The sequence below is a fragment of the Danio aesculapii genome, chromosome 15 (genome assembly GCF_903798145.1).
Source record: "Danio aesculapii chromosome 15, fDanAes4.1, whole genome shotgun sequence".
NCBI classification, from domain to species: domain Eukaryota; kingdom Metazoa; phylum Chordata; class Actinopteri; order Cypriniformes; family Danionidae; genus Danio; species Danio aesculapii.
In genome coordinates, this window is record NC_079449.1 from 25,022,963 (window position 1) to 25,043,253 (window position 20,291).

The 20,291-nt window shown below is 37.8% G+C and overlaps 1 protein-coding gene across 1 annotated transcript in view; it reads right to left on the bottom strand.

Annotated features, from left to right (window-relative positions):
• Nucleotides 1-20,291, bottom strand: part of LOC130242129 (MAP/microtubule affinity-regulating kinase 4-like) — a 62,393-nt gene that overhangs the window by 32,940 nt on the left and 9,162 nt on the right. The window contains 2 exon segments of the mRNA XM_056474150.1: nt 6,702-6,755; nt 7,085-7,282. Of these exon segments, the coding sequence (XP_056330125.1) occupies nt 6,702-6,755; nt 7,085-7,282 (252 nt within the window).

The window sequence follows — 20,291 nt, forward strand, 5'->3', positions numbered from 1 at the left end:
GAGTCTGTCTCTGTCACTGTGCTGTTTATCTGACTTAAAGAGCCCCTATTATGAGTTTTTGAAAATTACCTTCCATGCAGTGTGTAACACACCAATAAGTAAATGAAAACATCCAGCTGAGGTTTAAATCTAAAAGTGCATCATGTTTAAAACTATTAATTCTTTAGCGAAATAGTCGGCTCAGAGTCGAAAAAACGAATCGAGTTGGGTTCGGATCTTTTGTTTGATCGCATCGACGTCAATACGGTAAATCATCAAATATGTACTTCCGGTAAAATGTGCATGCGCTTTCCCTCCACACACTTGCCAGAGGCGCAGGGGATCACGGGACTGATCATGACGCAAAGATGACAATCACTGACAGATGGAGATTCGGCTGCGGGGAATAAAGGGTTAAAGTTAATTTTCACAACAAAACCACATTATAGCCAACCTAAAGCTGTGTTCATTTCTGTCATTTTTCTGATTTTTGATACAATAACCTACGCTGCAATGCGGGATTCATCGGCCGTTTGCTATTGAAGTAGCAGCATTGACTATTATGTATGGGACTTTGTCAGACTTTGACAGGGACTTTTTCAGTAACTGTTACAGTTCAGATCGGCCAGTTTCTTCTTCCTCCGGATCATAACATGTAAGTGTCAATAAAATTGTTGCCTCGTTTTGTGTAGTTTGCAAAATATGTGTGGAATTGTGTGTTATAAGTTGTAATCACGTATCGATTATAGATCAGTGCTTGTACTGTATCTCTGTTAAAAACGTCATGCGTGCTTCTCCCTTTACCGATTTAAATGCATTTCTGAACTGGCGATCCTCTGCAGTTTGCCTTTGCTATGGCCACCATCAGCAGTTCCTACACACACGCGGCGCCACAGGCTACAAAAACAGCTACAATGTACTCAAACACTAAAATGGGCAGATTCTGGAGGCTATAATAAATAATCTGATGGGTATTTTGAGCTGAAACTTTACAGACACGTTCTGGAGACACCAACGGCTTATCTTACATTTTGAAAAAGGGGTAAAATAGGTGCCCTTTAAAGTAATGGATTGTATAAAACGCTATAAATGTGATGTGACAGTTTATAATGAATTGCAGAGTTTATAAAACATTCACATGATTGTGCTTTCTTAACTACTGTTTTCTCTGCACTTTGATTTCCTTTGCATGTTTATTTTAATTTTCCTATTCACCCCAGCAGTGTGTGCGGCATCCAGATGTTTGTTATCACTGTAACACAATTTCAAACATCTTTCTTTTACACTAAAGCAAACTAAGCACGCTCGTCGTATAATTAGCATGCGCTGCTCTTTTGTCATCTGTCGCTTTAAAGCAGAATGGATTCTAATAAGCTGTCTACATGTATTAATTTTTTGAACTATAGTAATTATAATCTTTACAATCATCCAGAAAGATGTTTGACTTGCCTTAAAGGGACAGTTAATATGACAATGAAAACTGTCATCCCTTTTCACATCAAGTCAATTCTAAAACTTTATGAGTTTTTTTTTTACTCTGTGGAGAATATTTTTGATATTTTACCGCCCAAAAATAATTCTATTCAAAATATCATATTCACAGAAGGACATGTCATCCAGGTAAAAGGGTAAATGAGCAAATTATGACATATTCGGTGTGTGCTATGCCTTTAAATTGAAATGGGGGATGGGTGACAACTGTATCGTGATTTACATAATTAATAATTCATACTTAGCGAATATACAATAGTATTCATACGCCAATAAACCTCCATCACATCAAGACTTTTAAATGCCCTGAATTACACACCCTTCACATATTCAGTAGTGCCAACCAATCAGGGCTTTTTTTCGCTCTTCTGGTATCATGTCACAGACACTCTTCTCCTGTGTGCAATCTTGCTTTCTCAGGGTCTGCTCCTGTGCCACAGGCCCCCTGGAGTCCCCCACCCCCTCCGGGCTCAGTTGCCCCCATTGTTCGTCTGTCTGGAACTGCACTCCTGGCTGCAAGAGACTTGAATGAGGGACACCCAACCCCCTCTACCCTTCTTCACCCACAGTCCAAGTCCATCGCCCGCACTCTAGGCTTCTTTTTTTCTTTTTTCATTAAAGTAGCACTATGCTCTTATGATGGGGCCCCGCACTTCATGGTCACACCCCCAAATCCCCTCTCTCTCTCTCACACACACACACACGATATGCATGCTTTTTTCTAGCTCTTCAGAAATCCAGCTGCTGGGAAAGTTCATGGTCAGCTGATTGCACACAGGATTAAACATAGAGGAGAGCGCAGAAGAAGACGAGAATAAGGATTTTTGCCAGATCTCCAGTACTGTGGCCATATAAGACTAACAAAACCTGATCTGAACTAAATATGACAACACAAGTTAAGACTGATTTAAACTTCTGCATCAAGCACACGCGTATGCTCCGGCGCAGCCTGCACGTGGATGCATGGCCCTCGCCAACACGCATCCCTCTCAAAAAATTTAACTACATGTCGCAATGACGCATAGTGCAAGCTCTGTGATTGGTTGGCTTGGTAGCACTGATGAGTGTGGGCAGGACCGAGAGCCGCGTGAACCCGTTCAAGCAAGTGTTTACAAGTGTCGAGTCCCGTGAAGGAGGTCCAGATGGAAATTGTTGTTTAGTGTTTGCCTTACGATTAAAATTGTTGCACGTGCCCCAGTTCCCACCCCAAAATGATTGCGTTTGAGCTACTTATACAATAAGGTAGCGTTCAGAAAAAAATAAAACACCAGCGAAGAAACTCGACACTGAAGAACATAAAAACCTCACTGCCAGCTAGCATTTCGGAAGAGTTATTGCAGAGCAACACAAACAGCGCGCAGAAGTATAAATGCAGGACAACGCGCAAAGGTATGTGCAAAGCTAAGAAAATGGTTCAATTAAATTCAATTGTTTTTTTATAGTACTTTTCACTAGGGCTGAAACATCTTCGATATCGATACCGATACTGATACTGATACTTTAAATTCAATAGCAGTTCCCAAACGAGATTTGACATTAAATTGTATATGTAAAAAGTATCGACTAGGAGCCAGTATCGAATTTAAAGGATCGGTATCGGTACAGATATCGAAGATTTTTTAATGATACCCAGTCCTACTTTTTACAATAATTATCATTCGAAAGCAGCTTTACAAAGGTGAACATCATTACATAAAATTAAAGTAAAGAGAATAAAAAAACTATGAAAATTATAATGTACACTAATAATCTCCATGATAATCTTTTATTGGTCAAATAAAAATGTATATAACACTACTGTTCAAAAGTTTGAGGTCAGTATGAATTAATCATTTTATTCTGCAAAAAGGCATTAAATTGACCAAAGTTGCCTTTATAATGCTACAAAGCCATTCTTCTTCAACTAAATGATGTTCATTTAAAATTTCTATTCAAAAAATAGTGAAAAAAAATAAATAAATAAAAATAAGAATAAATAAATAAAAAGAAAATAAAAAAGAGTTACTATAAAAAAGAGTGAAAAGAGCATCATGGTTTTCACAAAAATATTACGCAGAACCACTGTGTTCAACAACGATAATGATGATGATAATAATAATATGAATAAATATTTTAATCTTTAATCTTGATTAGAAATCTTTCTGTACAGTCATGTGACACTGAAGACAAAAAATCCAGCTTTGACATCACAGGAACAGTTGAAAAGGTCAGAGTTTAATTATACATTAGGAAATATTACATTAATAATAAATGCAGCCTTGGTGCTGATTTATTAATTTATATTAATAAATCAATGATAAGATTAAATGTAAGCATGAGCATAAATTATAATATTGCATAACTTTCTGAATAAAAAGCTATTTTAAGTGATCCAAAATCTTTATCAGTGAACAAAATTACTATCAGTAACAAAAAGAAATGCAGCGAGGAAAAACAATGCAACGGTTTTCCTACTTGATAAATGACTTGTGCATGAAAGTAATTCAAATTTAACCAGATAATCTGATTGAATAATTTAGCTCAGGCATTTCACAATAACTAAAACAACACTTGAGATTGTGTGGAATGTAATTACTTATCATATAAAAGAGAAACTGTCCACCACCAGTGTTCATGTTTTAAATGCATGCTAAGACAGCTACTGTCAGTTTAGAGGCCAGACAGACGAATAAAGGTTGTTGTGATCATACATTTTGCATCTGAGCGGAAGATTAACCTATGAAAGTAGAAACTGTTACAAAATATTGTACTGGTGCGCAATAATAATGCAGCCAGGAGGGACTGCAGTGTCTAAATACATCCTGCAGAGACCGCAAGCACCTTCAGCCCCACCTTAAACAACATACTGCAGTACACAACGCCTTTGACCCTTCATTTGCATTCAGTTTCAACCACATGACTTCACTCATCAGCTTCTTAAACCAACATATCAACAAACATAACTGTAGTGCCATCACACTACCCAGTAAAAAACCTTCATACTTCATCTTCTTTGAATTCATTTATGCATTTTCCTTTGGCTTAGTCCCTTTATTAATCAGGGGTCGCCACAGGGGAATGAACCGCCAATGTATCCAGCACATGTTTTACACAGCGCAACCCAGTACTGGGAAACATCCATACACACTCATTCACACACATATACTATAGCCAATTTTGTTTATTATACCGCATGTCTTTGGACTGTGGGTGAAACCGGGGAGGAAACCCATGCGAACATGGGGAGAACATGCAAACTCCACATAGAAATGCCAACTGACCAAGCCGGGACTTGAAACAGCGACCTTTTTGCTGTGAGGTGACAGTGCTGAGCCACCGTGTCACCCCCTTCTTTAAATTCATAATTCATTATTTCTGGATATCCTCGAAGAAAACTTCGAGAGCTAATAATAATCTCTTGGTTTCAAATCCTCTTTAAACAAACAGAACTTCTGAATGAGCAGAACACCACACTTCTCACATCAGATGTGTGATGATTTCACAGACTGTCACATAAAGACAAACATTAGCCAGTCATCAAACCATATGCACAACCGCTAGGCCAATTTTGCACCTCATAAGTGCATTTTTTTTTGCACTTTTCATCAAATATGAAGAAATGCCATTCGTGAGTCTATCAATGTGACATACTTTAAATAGTATTAAAAAATACAAACACTAACGAAAAAGCATGCATGTGTAAGCAAACACAATTCTTTAATCAATTTTTATTTTAAATGTTCAGATTTCTGTATTCTAATAGTTCTATTATTTCCAGATGAAGGCATCTTTAGACTGATTTCATGCGGCTGCCATTTTAAAAGCAAAAATCGAAGCTCCGGTGTAAAGAAATCCGGATGTATCACCTGGAGTCACATAGAAACGTTGTGTACCTGGCTGTATATCTTATCAGCCAGGAGAAAGTTACATAAATTTATAATATTACCGCACTCCAAGTGACCGGAAGGTTTGTTCTGAATGGATTGTGACAATAAAAAGGATATCAGACCTCATTTTCAGCTAAGTTAAGGGAAATAGCACTAGTTAGCTAAAGTTTTCTTTCCCAAACACACATTTTAGATGCCATTCATCAAACTCAAGTTAATGAATTGATTCTTTCACTATATTAGACTTGTCATGATATTGAATTTCAGTACTGAAATTAAAAAAATATGTACATTTCCAGCTAAAATTTAATCGCTGTTGAGCACGTTCTTAAACAGCATTGATTTACCATAGTATTCACCAGTGCTCAACAGAAATTACTGTGATTGGTGGAGAAGGTCATCAGTTTACTGCACTTCACCGATGTTTACCGAGTGCAAACACAGCTTTAATACGCTCCAGTGTCCCTGTATTTGTGTTTGTACTCGGTGAAGAGCGCTGAGCTGATGACCTTCACGGCCAATCCCAATCATTTCTTTTGAGCACTGGTGAATACTATGGCAAATCAGCGCTGTCTAAGAACTGCATTGTTTTATCTCTCACTGGGTTACATAGGCTGAAGCAGGGAAGCGACCCCACAGTGTTTACCTGGTGCAATGAAATGAAGCCTAGGAGGACACTTAAGCGTATTACTCTTAAAGAGACTGTGGTTTTGTTTGATGCCTAATTTGCCTTTAATTGTTTAAATTAAACCTAACTGAATGATATTAAAGTGATGTTTACACCATATCTGTATTTTAAAATCGCTGCAACAGCTGGAGGTTTGTAGTCCACAGCATGTTGTGGCAATGTTTACAGTGCTGATCCTATGTGGATCTCTTACCACCAAAGCCTCGCTTTCGTTTTTTAAAATGGCGGCCGCGTAAGCATATTTGATTAATATATGAATATTATAGCATGCCTATAAAGAAACAACAACTTCATAGTCTCCTCGGTTTCTGCAGCTTTTTCCTATTTGAATTGCTAACCCAACCTTTCCTGCCATTTTCTTGCATATTCAAGGATAAAACAACAGATCACAGATGTATACTCCAGATTTCACACAGATAAACTTCTCAGACGTATTACAACAGCATCAGAGCAGAGTCCAGCTCAAAATTCAATGCTGGCAAATCAAAGTCATAGGGTTAAAGTTTACGTTTTTACTGACTGCTGCTAAACAGTGGTAAATCAAATACAATTGGAACAAAACAAGCTCCTCGGTTTGACCTTATGCCTCGGGCACTGAGTGCAGAGACATTAGCATGCAAAGACATAATTAGGATCACAAGCTTACATGAGTGCAGCAGTAACGACCTAGTTCCTACCTTTTGCAGGCTTGTAGGGTTGAGTTGGGTTTTGTCAATGATTTTTATTGCAACCTGAGAAGACACAAAGTTTTTAAAAAATCATCAGAATTCAGCTGACGCAACGACTTGACAACTAAATTGCTTATAAAATGAGTGACCGCCTGGAAAATTACGATGACGGCGCACAACCCAGTAAGTTGATGACATAATTGCTTTTGGTCAAAGTGTGAAAAGAAAAAGAGAAAATTTAAAGATTTTATGGCCCTTTTAGCTTAGACACACTGAGGTAGACATAATATGGTTGATCGCAAAAATAGAACAACTTGATTTAGAAGTCGTGTTTTCACAGTGTATACGCCCAATTTCCCACCATAATTTAGCCATCTGTGTGGACGTCTTACCTCCCTGCCGGTTAAAATATGGCGTGCCAACTTCACTTTGGCAAAATTGCCCTTGCCGATGGTTTTGAGCAGCCGGTAGTTTCCGATGTGAGGCTGTTCATCTGAACAGGAGGCGATTGAATTCCGGCAACGGGCTCCGAGTGAGCGACTCGACCATCCTGAGCCCTTCTCTGAACGGCTGGCTGAGAGAGTGGCATGCTGAGGGGGGGTGAAGAGAAAAAGTGTTTTTGTTAATGCATTCTGATTTAAAGCATGAGTCATGATCAAGATCAATAAAAGCTAATGTAACCTAAGATTTTACACATATCTCTGACTGATACATTTAGACGTAGTGTATAATATGATTTTATAGTATAGTATATAGTATGATTTTAAAAATGTGATTCAATTTAGGCTCTGAATGTGAAATTTAAAGGATAGTTCAATCAAAAATGCTGGAATCATTTACTCATATGCTGAATAAGCTGGCGGTTCATTCCGCTGTGGCGACCCCAGATTAATAAAAGGACTAAGCCGAAAAGAAAATGAATGAATAATATAATATAATATAATATAATATAATATAATATAATATAATATAATATAATATAATATAATATAATATAATATAATATAATATAATAAAAAATATATATTAAAAATAATATATATTATTTATATAGAACTATTTCATCTTATCCTCACTCTAGATTTTGTCCAAGAAAAACTAATCTGTGCTATACATTGCATGCATGTTTTATGTCTGGCTGATCTAGGATCTTAAATCTAATCTATCCAGGAATGCATTGCGACACTAAACTGCAGTCGCACCTTGATGCGATGTGACGCATGTGGCATTTCTTAGCCAGGCGCTGACTGTGAGGTTACAGAGCCCCATGTAATCACAAAACAAAACCAAGAATGCCCCTTACTCTTACATCTTAATGAAAATGATCCTAAACTGTGGCTAAATCATTCTCATCTATGAGAATATATAAACAGTACATCTATATGAGAAGCCTCATGATGATTTCAAAGACATTAACATAGCATATTTTCTCACATTAATAACCCCACTTCAGTGTGTATAATCCCCCCTAGCCCAATTCCCAACAGTTTTGTCAATTTTATGCTGACATAGACCTCATTGCCTGTCACCCACCCATCCTCCTCCACCCCCTCCCACTGCCCCACCCAATTCAAGCCACACACATTGATTGTTCCACTGCTGCTCTCTGTCTGATTGCCCTTGCAATTTATATGAGAAGGTGGGGGAAGGGGATTACATGAAGAGAGTTCCTCAGTAAAAGCAATATGCCACTGAAATAGATGGGTTGGGATGAAGGAAATGCACCTTGCTAATGGCCAAAGAACCAACAATGCATTAATTTATTTAGTTTGCTTCCAATTAAATGCACTTTACAAGTTTGGATTAAGCAATAATTTAAGAAATGTCAAGTAAAATGTCATTTACTGTGCCTAAATCATGGCAGTCTGATTAAATCAGTTTCATTTAAGGTGTGGTCAGAGAGTTCATTGTTCATTGACAGTAATGTAGAGATTTATAAAGCATTGCTCATTCAGTTACGTTAAAACCAAGAAGCTTTCTGTTGGTAAATTTGTGACTAAGCAAAATCTGCATACAAAATTAATGATTGTATGGATTCTTATTGAAATGTTATTACAGCTTAGCTGAAAAACGTGGAGGTGATCCTTAGGTCAGAGTAAATCAGCTTAATTTTGACAAAATCCTTTTGACGTAGGGTGTTGTGGTGGTAAATGACATCAGGCATTGAGTCATCATGAGAATCAATTGCTTTATCTTTGATTATGTCAAACTGGACAACAACCAACATTTATTCAGGGTTACTTCACAACATGCCAACAGAAAGGCTAGTAATATTTTTCAGTTCTTAAATTGAGCTGAAACAACACAATTCTTGAGGGTTTTTTTTGAGGACAACTTAATTGTTTTATGTTCAATCCACGTAAATTTGTAAAAACTAATAAATTAACTTAATTCCTTTATGTTGTCCCAACGCAAATCGGTTGTGTGGAACCCTATGACAACTTGTAATCTTACATATCATTGATAGATGAGAAAACAACACAAAACAGCAGACAAATGTGACAAGCATGTTCGTGGCATGCATTCCCCTAATCAATGTACACTCACGTCACTCGTAGTTTAAATGTGCTGTATTACACTCTGCGCTAAAGTAGGAGCTAATTAAAGTCCCTCAAAAGGTGTTTCTTTAATAATTATCAGTTCCTGTGGTGCGTACACACTAAAAAGAAGGTACTTCCACCAAAGGTTGTAGGAACTATGAAAACTAGTGAAATCTTGGATTGTGTACCAAACTGGACAACAACCAACATTGACTGAGGTTTACTTCACAACATGCCAACAGAAACGCTAGCAATTTTTTTCAGTTCTTTTCAATGGGTCACATCTGTGACATTGACCAGTAGTTGACAGAGTTTTCACACCAGGTGGTTATTAGCAGGGTGCGAATTATACACTGACGGGGGGTCAAGTTTTTTTTTAATGTTTCGGTAATATGCCTTGTTGAATCAAATTTATATGTTTAATTCAATGACATCTAATTTAGTAATCAGACTTGTTATTATGTTTTCAGTGTTTTGAGGGATATTGAGTGGTTCTCAGTGATATTTGTGATATTAAATAAACGATGACAGGTTTGCTTTCCTGCACCTATTAATGGATGACCATAAAAGACTGCCCGTATTTTTTATTTTACTGTTTACCTTCCATGTGCGAGCCAGTGTATAATAAAATACAAACTATGCATCTAGTTTTACACCTACAAACACCTTTTTTAAAGAAACTTTTTTGTGAACATTTACACTGTCTGTCGGTGCTCTAGATTTGCTGGTTTCAAACTGATGAATTAATATTTTTGGCGCAAACATGCATTCACAATAGTATGAAATAATAATCGTTTTCAAGGTATACCGCGGTTTAGAAAAGTCAAGGTTTTAAAACAGCCAAAATATTCTGCTATACCGTTCCTAGGAAATGTGTAAGATTTTTTATTTACATTTTCTCTTGTTGTTGTTGTATTTTAGGACAACAGTATCTCCAGCAGAAAATATAGTTTCTGGTTTCACCCACCCAAAAATGCTCTTTTTGTGCGATTTGATTAATATCATCGTATCCAAATACTTTATAAAATTATTTCAAAACTCCTCCGTTGTTTATTGTTTTTAGAAAAAATCTAAATCTTTTTTTTTTCAGAAAGGCCTTTGTAAAAGGAAAGTTTAATATGGCTTAAAACAGTTTAATTAATGTATGCCCTATCGTATGCCTACATTGTTATAGTTTTTGTTTTATATTTAATGTGACTTTATATGCAATATTTATAATTCTTTAAATAATTTCAATATAGCTTAGGCTATTTTATCAAGATATAACACTATTGTTTTGAGCCTACAAAGTGGACACGTAGTTTGTAAAGTTTTATGCCTTTCGGTTGTATTCATATTTTGTATTATCCCCTAAATAAATAAAAAAAGAAAGAAAGAAGCCGCTGGTAGCATCAACAAAGCTGTGAAGCGAGCACTCTTTTGCCCGGTCACACACATACAGGCATCTAAACGCACACATCATGCACACACCTTTTAAACTTCACAAAAACTCTCGACAACCTAATGCTGTGTCTTTAATATAGTGTAAAGATTATTATGCGTTATTGAAACATCAAGGACGCAGCAAAGATTACACTTATAAATTAAAACGTTATTATTTTATGCAACAGCCTTACATTTAAAAGGGAAACATAAGGGTGATCATAAGCAAAAAGGCCCCTAGCCTCTAAGGTGTTTTATGGAATAGCCTATCTTAAACTAGCCAGCTATATGTTTTTTTCCTTCCCCTTTTTTATTTATTTATTTATTTGTTTGGCACATGTACTTGTATGCGATCGGAAAACTAGTGTAATGGCGGCACACCATCTTTACCAGACTCGGGCGAAGTCCGCTTGTCCTTTCACTCCGCCCCAAAGCCCCAGCTGGCCCTATTTGGCCCAAGGTATTTAGCAGGCCGAAAAAGGCTGGCCGCTGGCCCCAAGAAAGCCCCGCTTTGGCCCGATCAGGCCCCGGAAGTAACGGTGGAAACGCAACTGGCCCTAGCTCGCTCGTTTTAGGCGCGATAGTGGAAACATGGCTATTCTTTACTCACTTTACTTACTTCTTTACAGACTCGAACCTCGTTATCACAGTCAACTCCTCTCTGCATCTCAAGTCTGCCGACGTACATGACAAGCTACCAGACAAACTGTTAAAAGCCGTAAAGTCGTGGTAAGTGTGAAAAAGAACGGTGTCATGCTGCCCCGTAACGTTTATTTTAAAGATGAAATGCTGCCATTTGTAGCCCTGGCTATGTAATTCACCGTCTCCAGAAACATATATATGGCTACGTTTTCAGAATAAGCCTACGTTGCTTAATTGTTTTATGTTTAATCCACTTAAAATTGTAAAAAACTAATAAATTAACTTAATTCCTTCATGTTGTCCCAACACAAATTGATTGTGTGGAACTCAGTATTTTTTACAGTGTATGCTATGTGATTGAAAGAACACCTATATTTCACCTATGACAATTGTAATCTTACATATCATTGATAGATGAGAAAACAACACAAAACAGCAGACAAATGTGACATGCATGTTCATGTTTTGTAATATTTTAAAACCCTGTGGCAGTGGTTTGTATAACATGCATTCCCCCAATCAATGTACAGTCACGTCACTCGTAGTTTAAATGTGCTGAATTACACTCTGTGCTAAAGTAGGAGCTAATTAAAGTCCCTCAAAAGGTGTTTCTTTAATAATTATCAGTTCCTGTGGTGCGAACACACAAAAAAGAAGGTACTTCCACCAACAGTTCTAGGAACTATGAAAACATAATGAAAGCCCTAACAGGAGAACAGAATCACACACAGCTCTCAGACATGGTCAAATGAACGAGACTGATGCTGCTAGATTAAATTATGCAATGGAGGAAATGTTTGTGAAGCAATAGCAACAATACTCTTTATAATATTTCTTCTGAAGATACGACTTGTACAAAACGCCTGTACAAAACACTGTGCTTTGGTAACCAATAGCTATGTTTCATCCAAAGATGAGAATTAGACTTATGAACGCAGACAATGAACGCAGACAATGAACGCAGTCATAACTGGCCTTAGTAGGCACAAGACTACTCTTTGGCAGTGTGACTGCTTAAAAGAGTTCTGGGAGGTAATGATTCCAAACCAACTTGATGACAGACTTTAGCTTAAGAATTTTAGAATGACCAACACAACCTTTCAGGTATTTTACAATGTGGTCAGTCTGCTAGTTTGTCCATTAACGCCATCTCATTGCACCATTTTTTTTGCACCAATCACATGATCCATTAAAACAAAAGCATATCTTTTTGATGTGCATGCTGGAATTTATTTAGTAAATGTATTTCCATTATAGTTTTTTTAAATGAATAAGTTTTTCATATTACAAATATGAAATATTACAAATATATTACAAATTGCTCATACATATTACAAATTTTTTTTTTGTTTATGTTCCTTTATGTGGATGTCAGCTTCTGGCCTCATGGAATATGAAAGACAGCAACCAATCATTGCTCAGAAAGCAACATATAGCTTGACATGTTCTTGTCCATGACACAGCAAGAATTTATGTGTTATCTATATAGAGAGATGAAGCCTGCAGTACACTTATAAAACAGCTGTATCTAAGGTGATACCACATAGTGATGGGAAATTCGGATCATTTTACTGACTCGGACCTTTGAGTCTCGTTCAGCTAGGTGAACAAATCTTTTTTTTGGAGTCATTTCGTTCAATTTGCCAAAATATTATTAAAATATTACTTTTGCTTCCAAACACATCTACAACTAGCGATCAACTAAACGTTGATCACACTACAAACAAGTCATAACTTGAATGCTATAAGCAAGAGAAATAATCATTTATTGTTTACCTGGTCTTTTGTCTATGATAATGTCAGCTCACCTCTTCAGACAGGTCTTTAAATGTGAGTGGTTCGTTCACATCACACTGACAGTCCCGTATAAGCTTAACCAATGTATGCAGTTTGAGCTGAAAGGAGCCATGATTAGTTCACCTTTCAAATCTTCGGCTTTTTGAGTCGTTCGTTCATCACGTGACAGCATGTAACCAGTTTCCCGAGGACCCGAGAAACAAACAGATAAAATCTTTTTCCAGCTCTAAATGCATATGATTGGCTTCTGTCTTTCACGTGATGAACGAATGACTCGAACCCGATAGAGAACTCAAAAGAGGAACTAATCTTCTACTCCACCTGCACAAATGTACGTATGCTCAAATGAACGAATCACTCCCTGATAGGACTTATGGTTCTCGAGTTATGCAAAAGATTCATTCAAAATGAATGAATCGTTCAAGAACGACTTACTAAACAGGAGTCAAAAATGTAAACATGCATTCTAATCAAGACCTTGTAGGACTACCAAACACTAGTAACTCCACTACAAACATCGGATCATTTCCTTCTCTCTCTCAACATCCACATTACTCCTGAGCCGCCACACACTCCTACTCTAGTTGCCTTTCGCAGAAACCTACGCTCTCTCTCACCCAACAGACTATCCACCATTGTTTCTAAATCTCTTCCTCCATCTTCCAAACTCTCTGCACTTGATACGAACAGTGCAACTGATACACTCTGCTCCACGCTAACATCATGTCTAGACAGACTATGCCCTCTGACATCCAGACCAACCCGAGCCAGTCCTCCTGCACCCTGGCTCTCTGATGTTCTCCGTGAGCATCGCTCAAAACTTCGGGCTGCTGAGAGAAGCTGGCGAAAAACAAAAAATCCTGAACAGCTCATAACATACCAAACTCTTCTGTCTTCTTTCTCGACTGAGGTTACTTCTGCAAAGCAGACATACTTCCGTCAGAAAGTCAACAGTGCCACCAATTCTCGCTTGCTTTTTAAAACATTTTCCTCCCTCCTTCACCCTCCTCCTCCACCCGCATCCTCCACACTCACTACTGATGACTTTGCTACATTCTTTTGCACCAAAACTGCAAAAATCAGTGCTCAATTTGCTGCACCTACATCAAACATGCAAGATACACCACCAACACCACACACACTCACCTCTTTCTCCCAGCTCTCTGAGTCTGAGGTGTCCAATCTCATGCTATCAAGCCATGCAACCACCTGTCCGCTAGATCCCATTCCCTCTCATCTCCTGCAAGCCATTTCTCCTGCAGTCATACCAACACTGACTCACATAATTAACACATCTCTTGACTCTGGTCTATTCCCTACTTCATTTAAGCAGGCTAGGGTAACCCCTCTGCTAAAGAAACCCAACCTGGATCAAACGCTACTTGAAAACTACCGACCGGTATCCCTGCTTCCATTCATGGCCAAGATTTTGGAGAAAGTAGTGTTCAATCAAGTCCTAGACTTTCTTACTCAAAACAACCTCATGGACAACAAGCAATCTGGCTTTAGGAAAGGCCACTCAACTGAGACTGCTCTGCTCTCGGTCGTGGAGGACCTCAGACTGGCTAAAGCAGACTCTAAATCATCTGTCCTCATCTTGCTGGATTTATCAGCTGCTTTTGACACTGTAAACCACCAGATCCTGCTATCTACACTTGAGTCACTGGGCGTCACAGGCACTGTTATTCAATGGTTCAGTTCCTACCTCTCGGACAGGTCATTCAGGGTGTCGTGGAGGGGAGAGGTGTCCAACCTACAGCATCTATACACTGGGGTACCTCAGGGCTCTGTCCTTGGACCACTTCTCTTCTCTATCTACACGGCATCTTTAGGAACAGTCATCCAGAAACATGGTTTTTCCTACCACTGCTATGCTGATGACACCCAGCTATACCTCTCTTTCCACCCTGATGATCCCTCGGTTCCAGCTCGCATTTCAGCCTGCCTGTCAGACATTTCACTCTGGATGAAAGATCATCATCTCCAGCTTAACCTCATGAAAACAGAAATGCTTGAAGTTTCTGCCAACCCGACTCTTCACCATAACTTTTCAATCCAGATGGATGGAGCAACCATCACTGCATCCAAAATGGTAAAAAGCCTTGGAGTTACGATTGATGACCAACTGAACTTCGCTAACCACATTTCTAGAACTGCCCGATCTTGCAGATTCGCACTCTACAACATCAGAAAGGTCCGACCCTTCCTATCTGAACATACAGCTCAACTCATTGTTCAAGCTCTTGTCCTCTCCAAACTGGACTATTGCAACTCTCTGCTAGCCGGGCTACCAGCTAGTTCTATCAAACCTCTTCAGCTGCTTCAGAACGCAGCAGCACGAGTGGTCTTTGATGAACCCAAAAGAGCACATGTCACTCCGCTACTCACCCGTCTGCACTGGCTTCCAGTTGCTGCCCGCATCAAATTCAAAGCTCTGATGGTTGCTTACAAAGTGACCTCTAGCTGTGCTCCTTCGTATCTGCTCTCACTTCTGCAGATATATGTGCCCTCCAGAAACTTGCGTTCTGTGAATGAACGTCGCCTCGTTGTTCCATCCCAAAGAGGGAAGAAATCACTTTCCCGAACTCTCACATTCAATCTGCCCAGTTGGTGGAATGAACTCCCCAACTACATCAGAACAGCCGAGTCACTTGCTGTCTTCAAGAAACGACTAAAAACGCAACTGTTTAGTCTCCACTTTTCCTCCTAATCTGCAATTGCCTCTCTGGCTATACCACTAACTGAGCCCTCTTTCTCTCTCTCTCTCTCTCTCTCTCTCTCTCTCTCTCTCTAAAAAAAAAAAAAAAAAAAAAAAATTTCTACTAATGTTTTGCTTCTTAGACTTTTACACGCCTGAAACTTGTCTATAGCGCTTGTTCACTGCTGCTCTTATAGTTGTGTAAATTGCTTCCTTGTCCTCATTTGTAAGTCGCTTTGGATAAAAGCGTCTGCTAAATGACTAAATGTAAATGTCTAAATGTACTACACAGTTAACATAACATAACTTAAGAGATCCAACCTAGACCAAGACAATAGATTGCCTATCTGAGCAGCATCCTGCCCGGGGTGGGATAGGAGCACATGTTAGGGGTGTAGAGATGGGTCAGGGTTGATCCATCCAGCCACACATCCTGCTTTAGCATCTTATGACTAGCTCACCAAATGCATTTAAAAGGTTTTATGTCCTGTCCTGTCCTGTCCCGTGAATCTCTGCATTTGGCATTGCTGCAGACCAGTTTCCTCTGTGCTGATTTCTTTCACAGTGTTTCCTTTAAATGAATGCACAACAATGAGCTAGAGCTGTTCACAACCCCACCACACTATATTGTGTTGATGTGATATAAAAGTATGGGAAACAGGTGTGTGCTTGAACCAGGTGTGAAGAACGTCGCCAGAACTCAAACTTGCATGGCTTCCTGTCTCGAACTGATCCCTACATAGCGGTTTTCTGGTGTGGCTTCCAGAGTAAATGCTTGCAGCAAAGCTTCAGGCTTCTTAAACAGGTTCAGTATAAAAGGATTTATTGGTTTGGCTTATGTTCACTCATATGGAAATAAAACAAAGAATATATTGACTTCCAAAGCCACTTTTTGTTATCGGGCACAATAATAATCAGCTGCATTCAAAAACAAATGTGATTACAGTGGCTTCATTCATATACAAATGACTCTCAGGCCTTGTTTACACCTTATAGACCATTTCAATGTGGTGATGTCATTGCCCCATGAACATTTCCTGCCTGTGTTTAAACTATTTCATAATTGAGGCAATTCAATCATAACTTAATGTTAAAACAGCTATCATAACATTATTTATCAATATGTGGCTCTTTTTGGAATCTCGAAAGCTACAGAAATTAAAAATGTAAAACAGGAAATGCGTTGGGACCATTGTTTTTGTTTACATCCCTCGAAATGGTCTATATTATGATGTGTTTTGGTTAATCAGATCACAAGTGGATAAAGTAGACACACTCTCATTTTCAGAAGTTTTGATTAAATACTGTGGTTTCATATTAGCATGAAAGGAGACAGTGAAAAACAAAATGGAGAGCAACTAATGTCTCTGTTTTCATTACTGTCATCATTTCAACCAAAACAATTTTAAATGAATAGAATTTTACATCTGGTGTGATTCAAACTTTTAATAACTGTCCTGCAGTGTTCTGTGGACATTATGACAGAAATGTCTTTATGGACCAGAATCAAAACTGAATCAAATGAGTAGGAATCTGAATCTAACTGAATCCAGGCATTTGTATCAGTATTTATTAAGGCTTGCTAATTAATTGTGATAAACGATGCATTCAATTCAGGCTGTTTTTATAAGTTGAACACATCTGCATACGCTGAATAAACAGGAAAAAGCAAAACACACTGGTTATTAAGTAGAAGTAGAGTAAGAATTTTAAAAATGTGTTGAAATGTATGTATTAAATGTATATTGCAATTATGATTGCCATTGCAATTTGTAAATATGATCTTCCCATGAGAACTTGTAACATTTAGCATTTATTTGAAGTGCTTAATCTGGGTTAATCAAGAGCTTGAGCAGAAGCTAAAGCTGGAAATCTGTATCATAATACCTTGCCATGGCAATTAATTGTCATTAATTATTTAACACCTCATGCAGTCAACTGTTAATATTTTAACTGAATGACATTCCTTCTTCGACAGATTGCTTTCGAGATAGATAACATGCTTATGTTATGTTATGTTAAAAGAATCAAGAGCTAATATATCAAACTAGTTCTGGAAAACTCCCAATAACTCACCCCTCTAAATTAATTGTGCTTAATTAACCAACTATTAATTGAACTATTAACATTTTTTAAATCCGGTGTTGTTCAAACTTTCAATAACCATCCTGCAATGTTCTGTAGGACAGAAATATCTTTAAGAACCAGAATCAAAACTGAATCAAAAGACTTAAAATTAAAATCTAACTGAATTCAGGCATTTGTATCAGTATTTATTAAGGCTTGTTAATTAATCGTGGTAAACAGTGCATTCAAGTTATTCATGCATTCTTAATTGTCATTAATTATTTAACACCTCATGCAGTCAACTGTTAATATTTTAACTGAATGACATTCCTTCTTCGACAGATTGCTTTCGAGATAGATGTTACATTATGTTATGTTAAAAGAATCAAGAGCTAATAAATCAAACTAGTTCTGGAAAACTGTCTCAATAACTCAACCATCTAAATTAATTGTGCTTAATTATCCAACTATTAATTAAATCATTAACATTTTTAACTCAATGACAGACCTATTTGGAAAAAGACTCAACATGGGTAACTCACCATTATTGTGAGATTCATATATTTAAATCAACAAGCAATCTTCCTCTGTTTAACGAATGACCCATTTCTTAGGCACTGCCTCTCTACTGACTCATGCCTTGTGACTGAAATGCCATCAGCTCCTCTGCTACTTGTTACCCTTTAATAAGTGCCTCTGCCATGAGTGAAACCATCTGAATAACTAATGGTTCAGCCATCACAGACAAGCAGCAATCCTCATGACTACAGAGCTAAAGTCTCACCTTGGCATCAGATGAGAGGACCAAATAAAAAAGCCCCAGCTGAGGTCCATCTGCTAACCGTGCTCCGCAACCCCCTCCCCACCAACTGGTAACATAACCCCCTCATGCGCACATACACACATTTGCCAAATACACAAGGAGACAACATCAATATCAGTTGTCAAGAGCAACAATCGGTGTGGCAACGAAACAGGGGGGGGGGGGGGGGGGTGCAATCCTTCTACAATGACACGCATAAAAACATGCTGATCGTGTGATTGTCTAAACACAGACCTTTTTGGTTGAAAACGAGTTAAAGGTTACCGAAGATAAACATGTTTACTTGTAGTGATCACTCAAAGAACAAGATAACTCATAGATATATTAAACACTTTAACGTCACCAAGGCAAATTTGAAGAAGACAAAGCGAATGTCCAACCGAGGAACAAATGCTCAATATAAAAGATAGCCCTTCCAGTTCAGTTTCATAGCTTCTCTCACATAGAGCAGACACAATAACCTCTTTATTCAGAACATGAGGTTGGTTTCACTAGTTCCTCTAAAACAAGCCACCAGGCTTGTGGTCCCCTACCTATCTGACCTCAGCATTGGATCAGCTTTCCCGCGTTACCGAGAAACAATGAAAAAACAATCCTCTTAGCGAATTTCTTTTGGCTGAAAGTGGAGGCATAATGTCCAGTCACAACTAACGTATACAGGCCCGTAGCCAGCCTGATGTAAGGGGTGGTTCTTTTTTCCCAAAATGTGTACCTTTTTGCAGTTATTCGCCTCATTTTCTACTTATTTATGAGATTCAAATAGGCCATTTTAGTGACATTTGAAGCACTATTTTTAGCTGGATGAGCTTGTCGGATGGTCATCATAACGACACTTTTTAATGTACCAAAATATTTCCTAAAGATTTAGAATAAAGAAATATGAATAAATACTTATTTTTAAAATACAAATTACATCATATATCAGTAATAAAAATAGGAATTTGATAAAGTTTTAAATTAAAAACTGTAGTCTATTGTCATTTATTAGGCAATTAACAACCTGGCCAGCACATTCAACTGTCCTCAGTCAGAATTTGAGCTTCATGATTTGAGCTTCATGATTTGAGCTTCATGATTTGAGCTTCATGATTTAAGCTTCATGATTTGAGCTTCATGATTTGAGCTTCATGATTTGAGCTTCATGATTTGAGCTTCATGATTTAAGCTTCATGATTTAAGCTTCATGATTTGAGCTTCATGATTTGAGCTTCATGATTTGAGCTTCATGATTTAAGCTTCATGATTTGAGCTTCATGATTTGAGCTTCATGCTTTGAGCTTCATGATTTGAGCTTCATAATTTGACCTTCATGATTTGAGCTTCATGATTTGAGCTTCATGATTTGAGCTTCATGCTTTGAGCTTCATGATTTGAGCTTCATAATTTGACCTTCATGATTTGAGCTTCATGATTTGAGCTTCATAATTTGACCTTCATGATTTGAGCTTCATAATTTGACCTTCATAATTTGACCTTCATGATTTGAGCTTCATGATTTGACAAGTAAAAAGTACATTTGATAGAAAAATCCTGAATATAAACAATAGCCAAATTAGTTTTCAATTAATTGTAATATGGGCCTCTTTTGGTGCTTCACACCTTTTTATCGG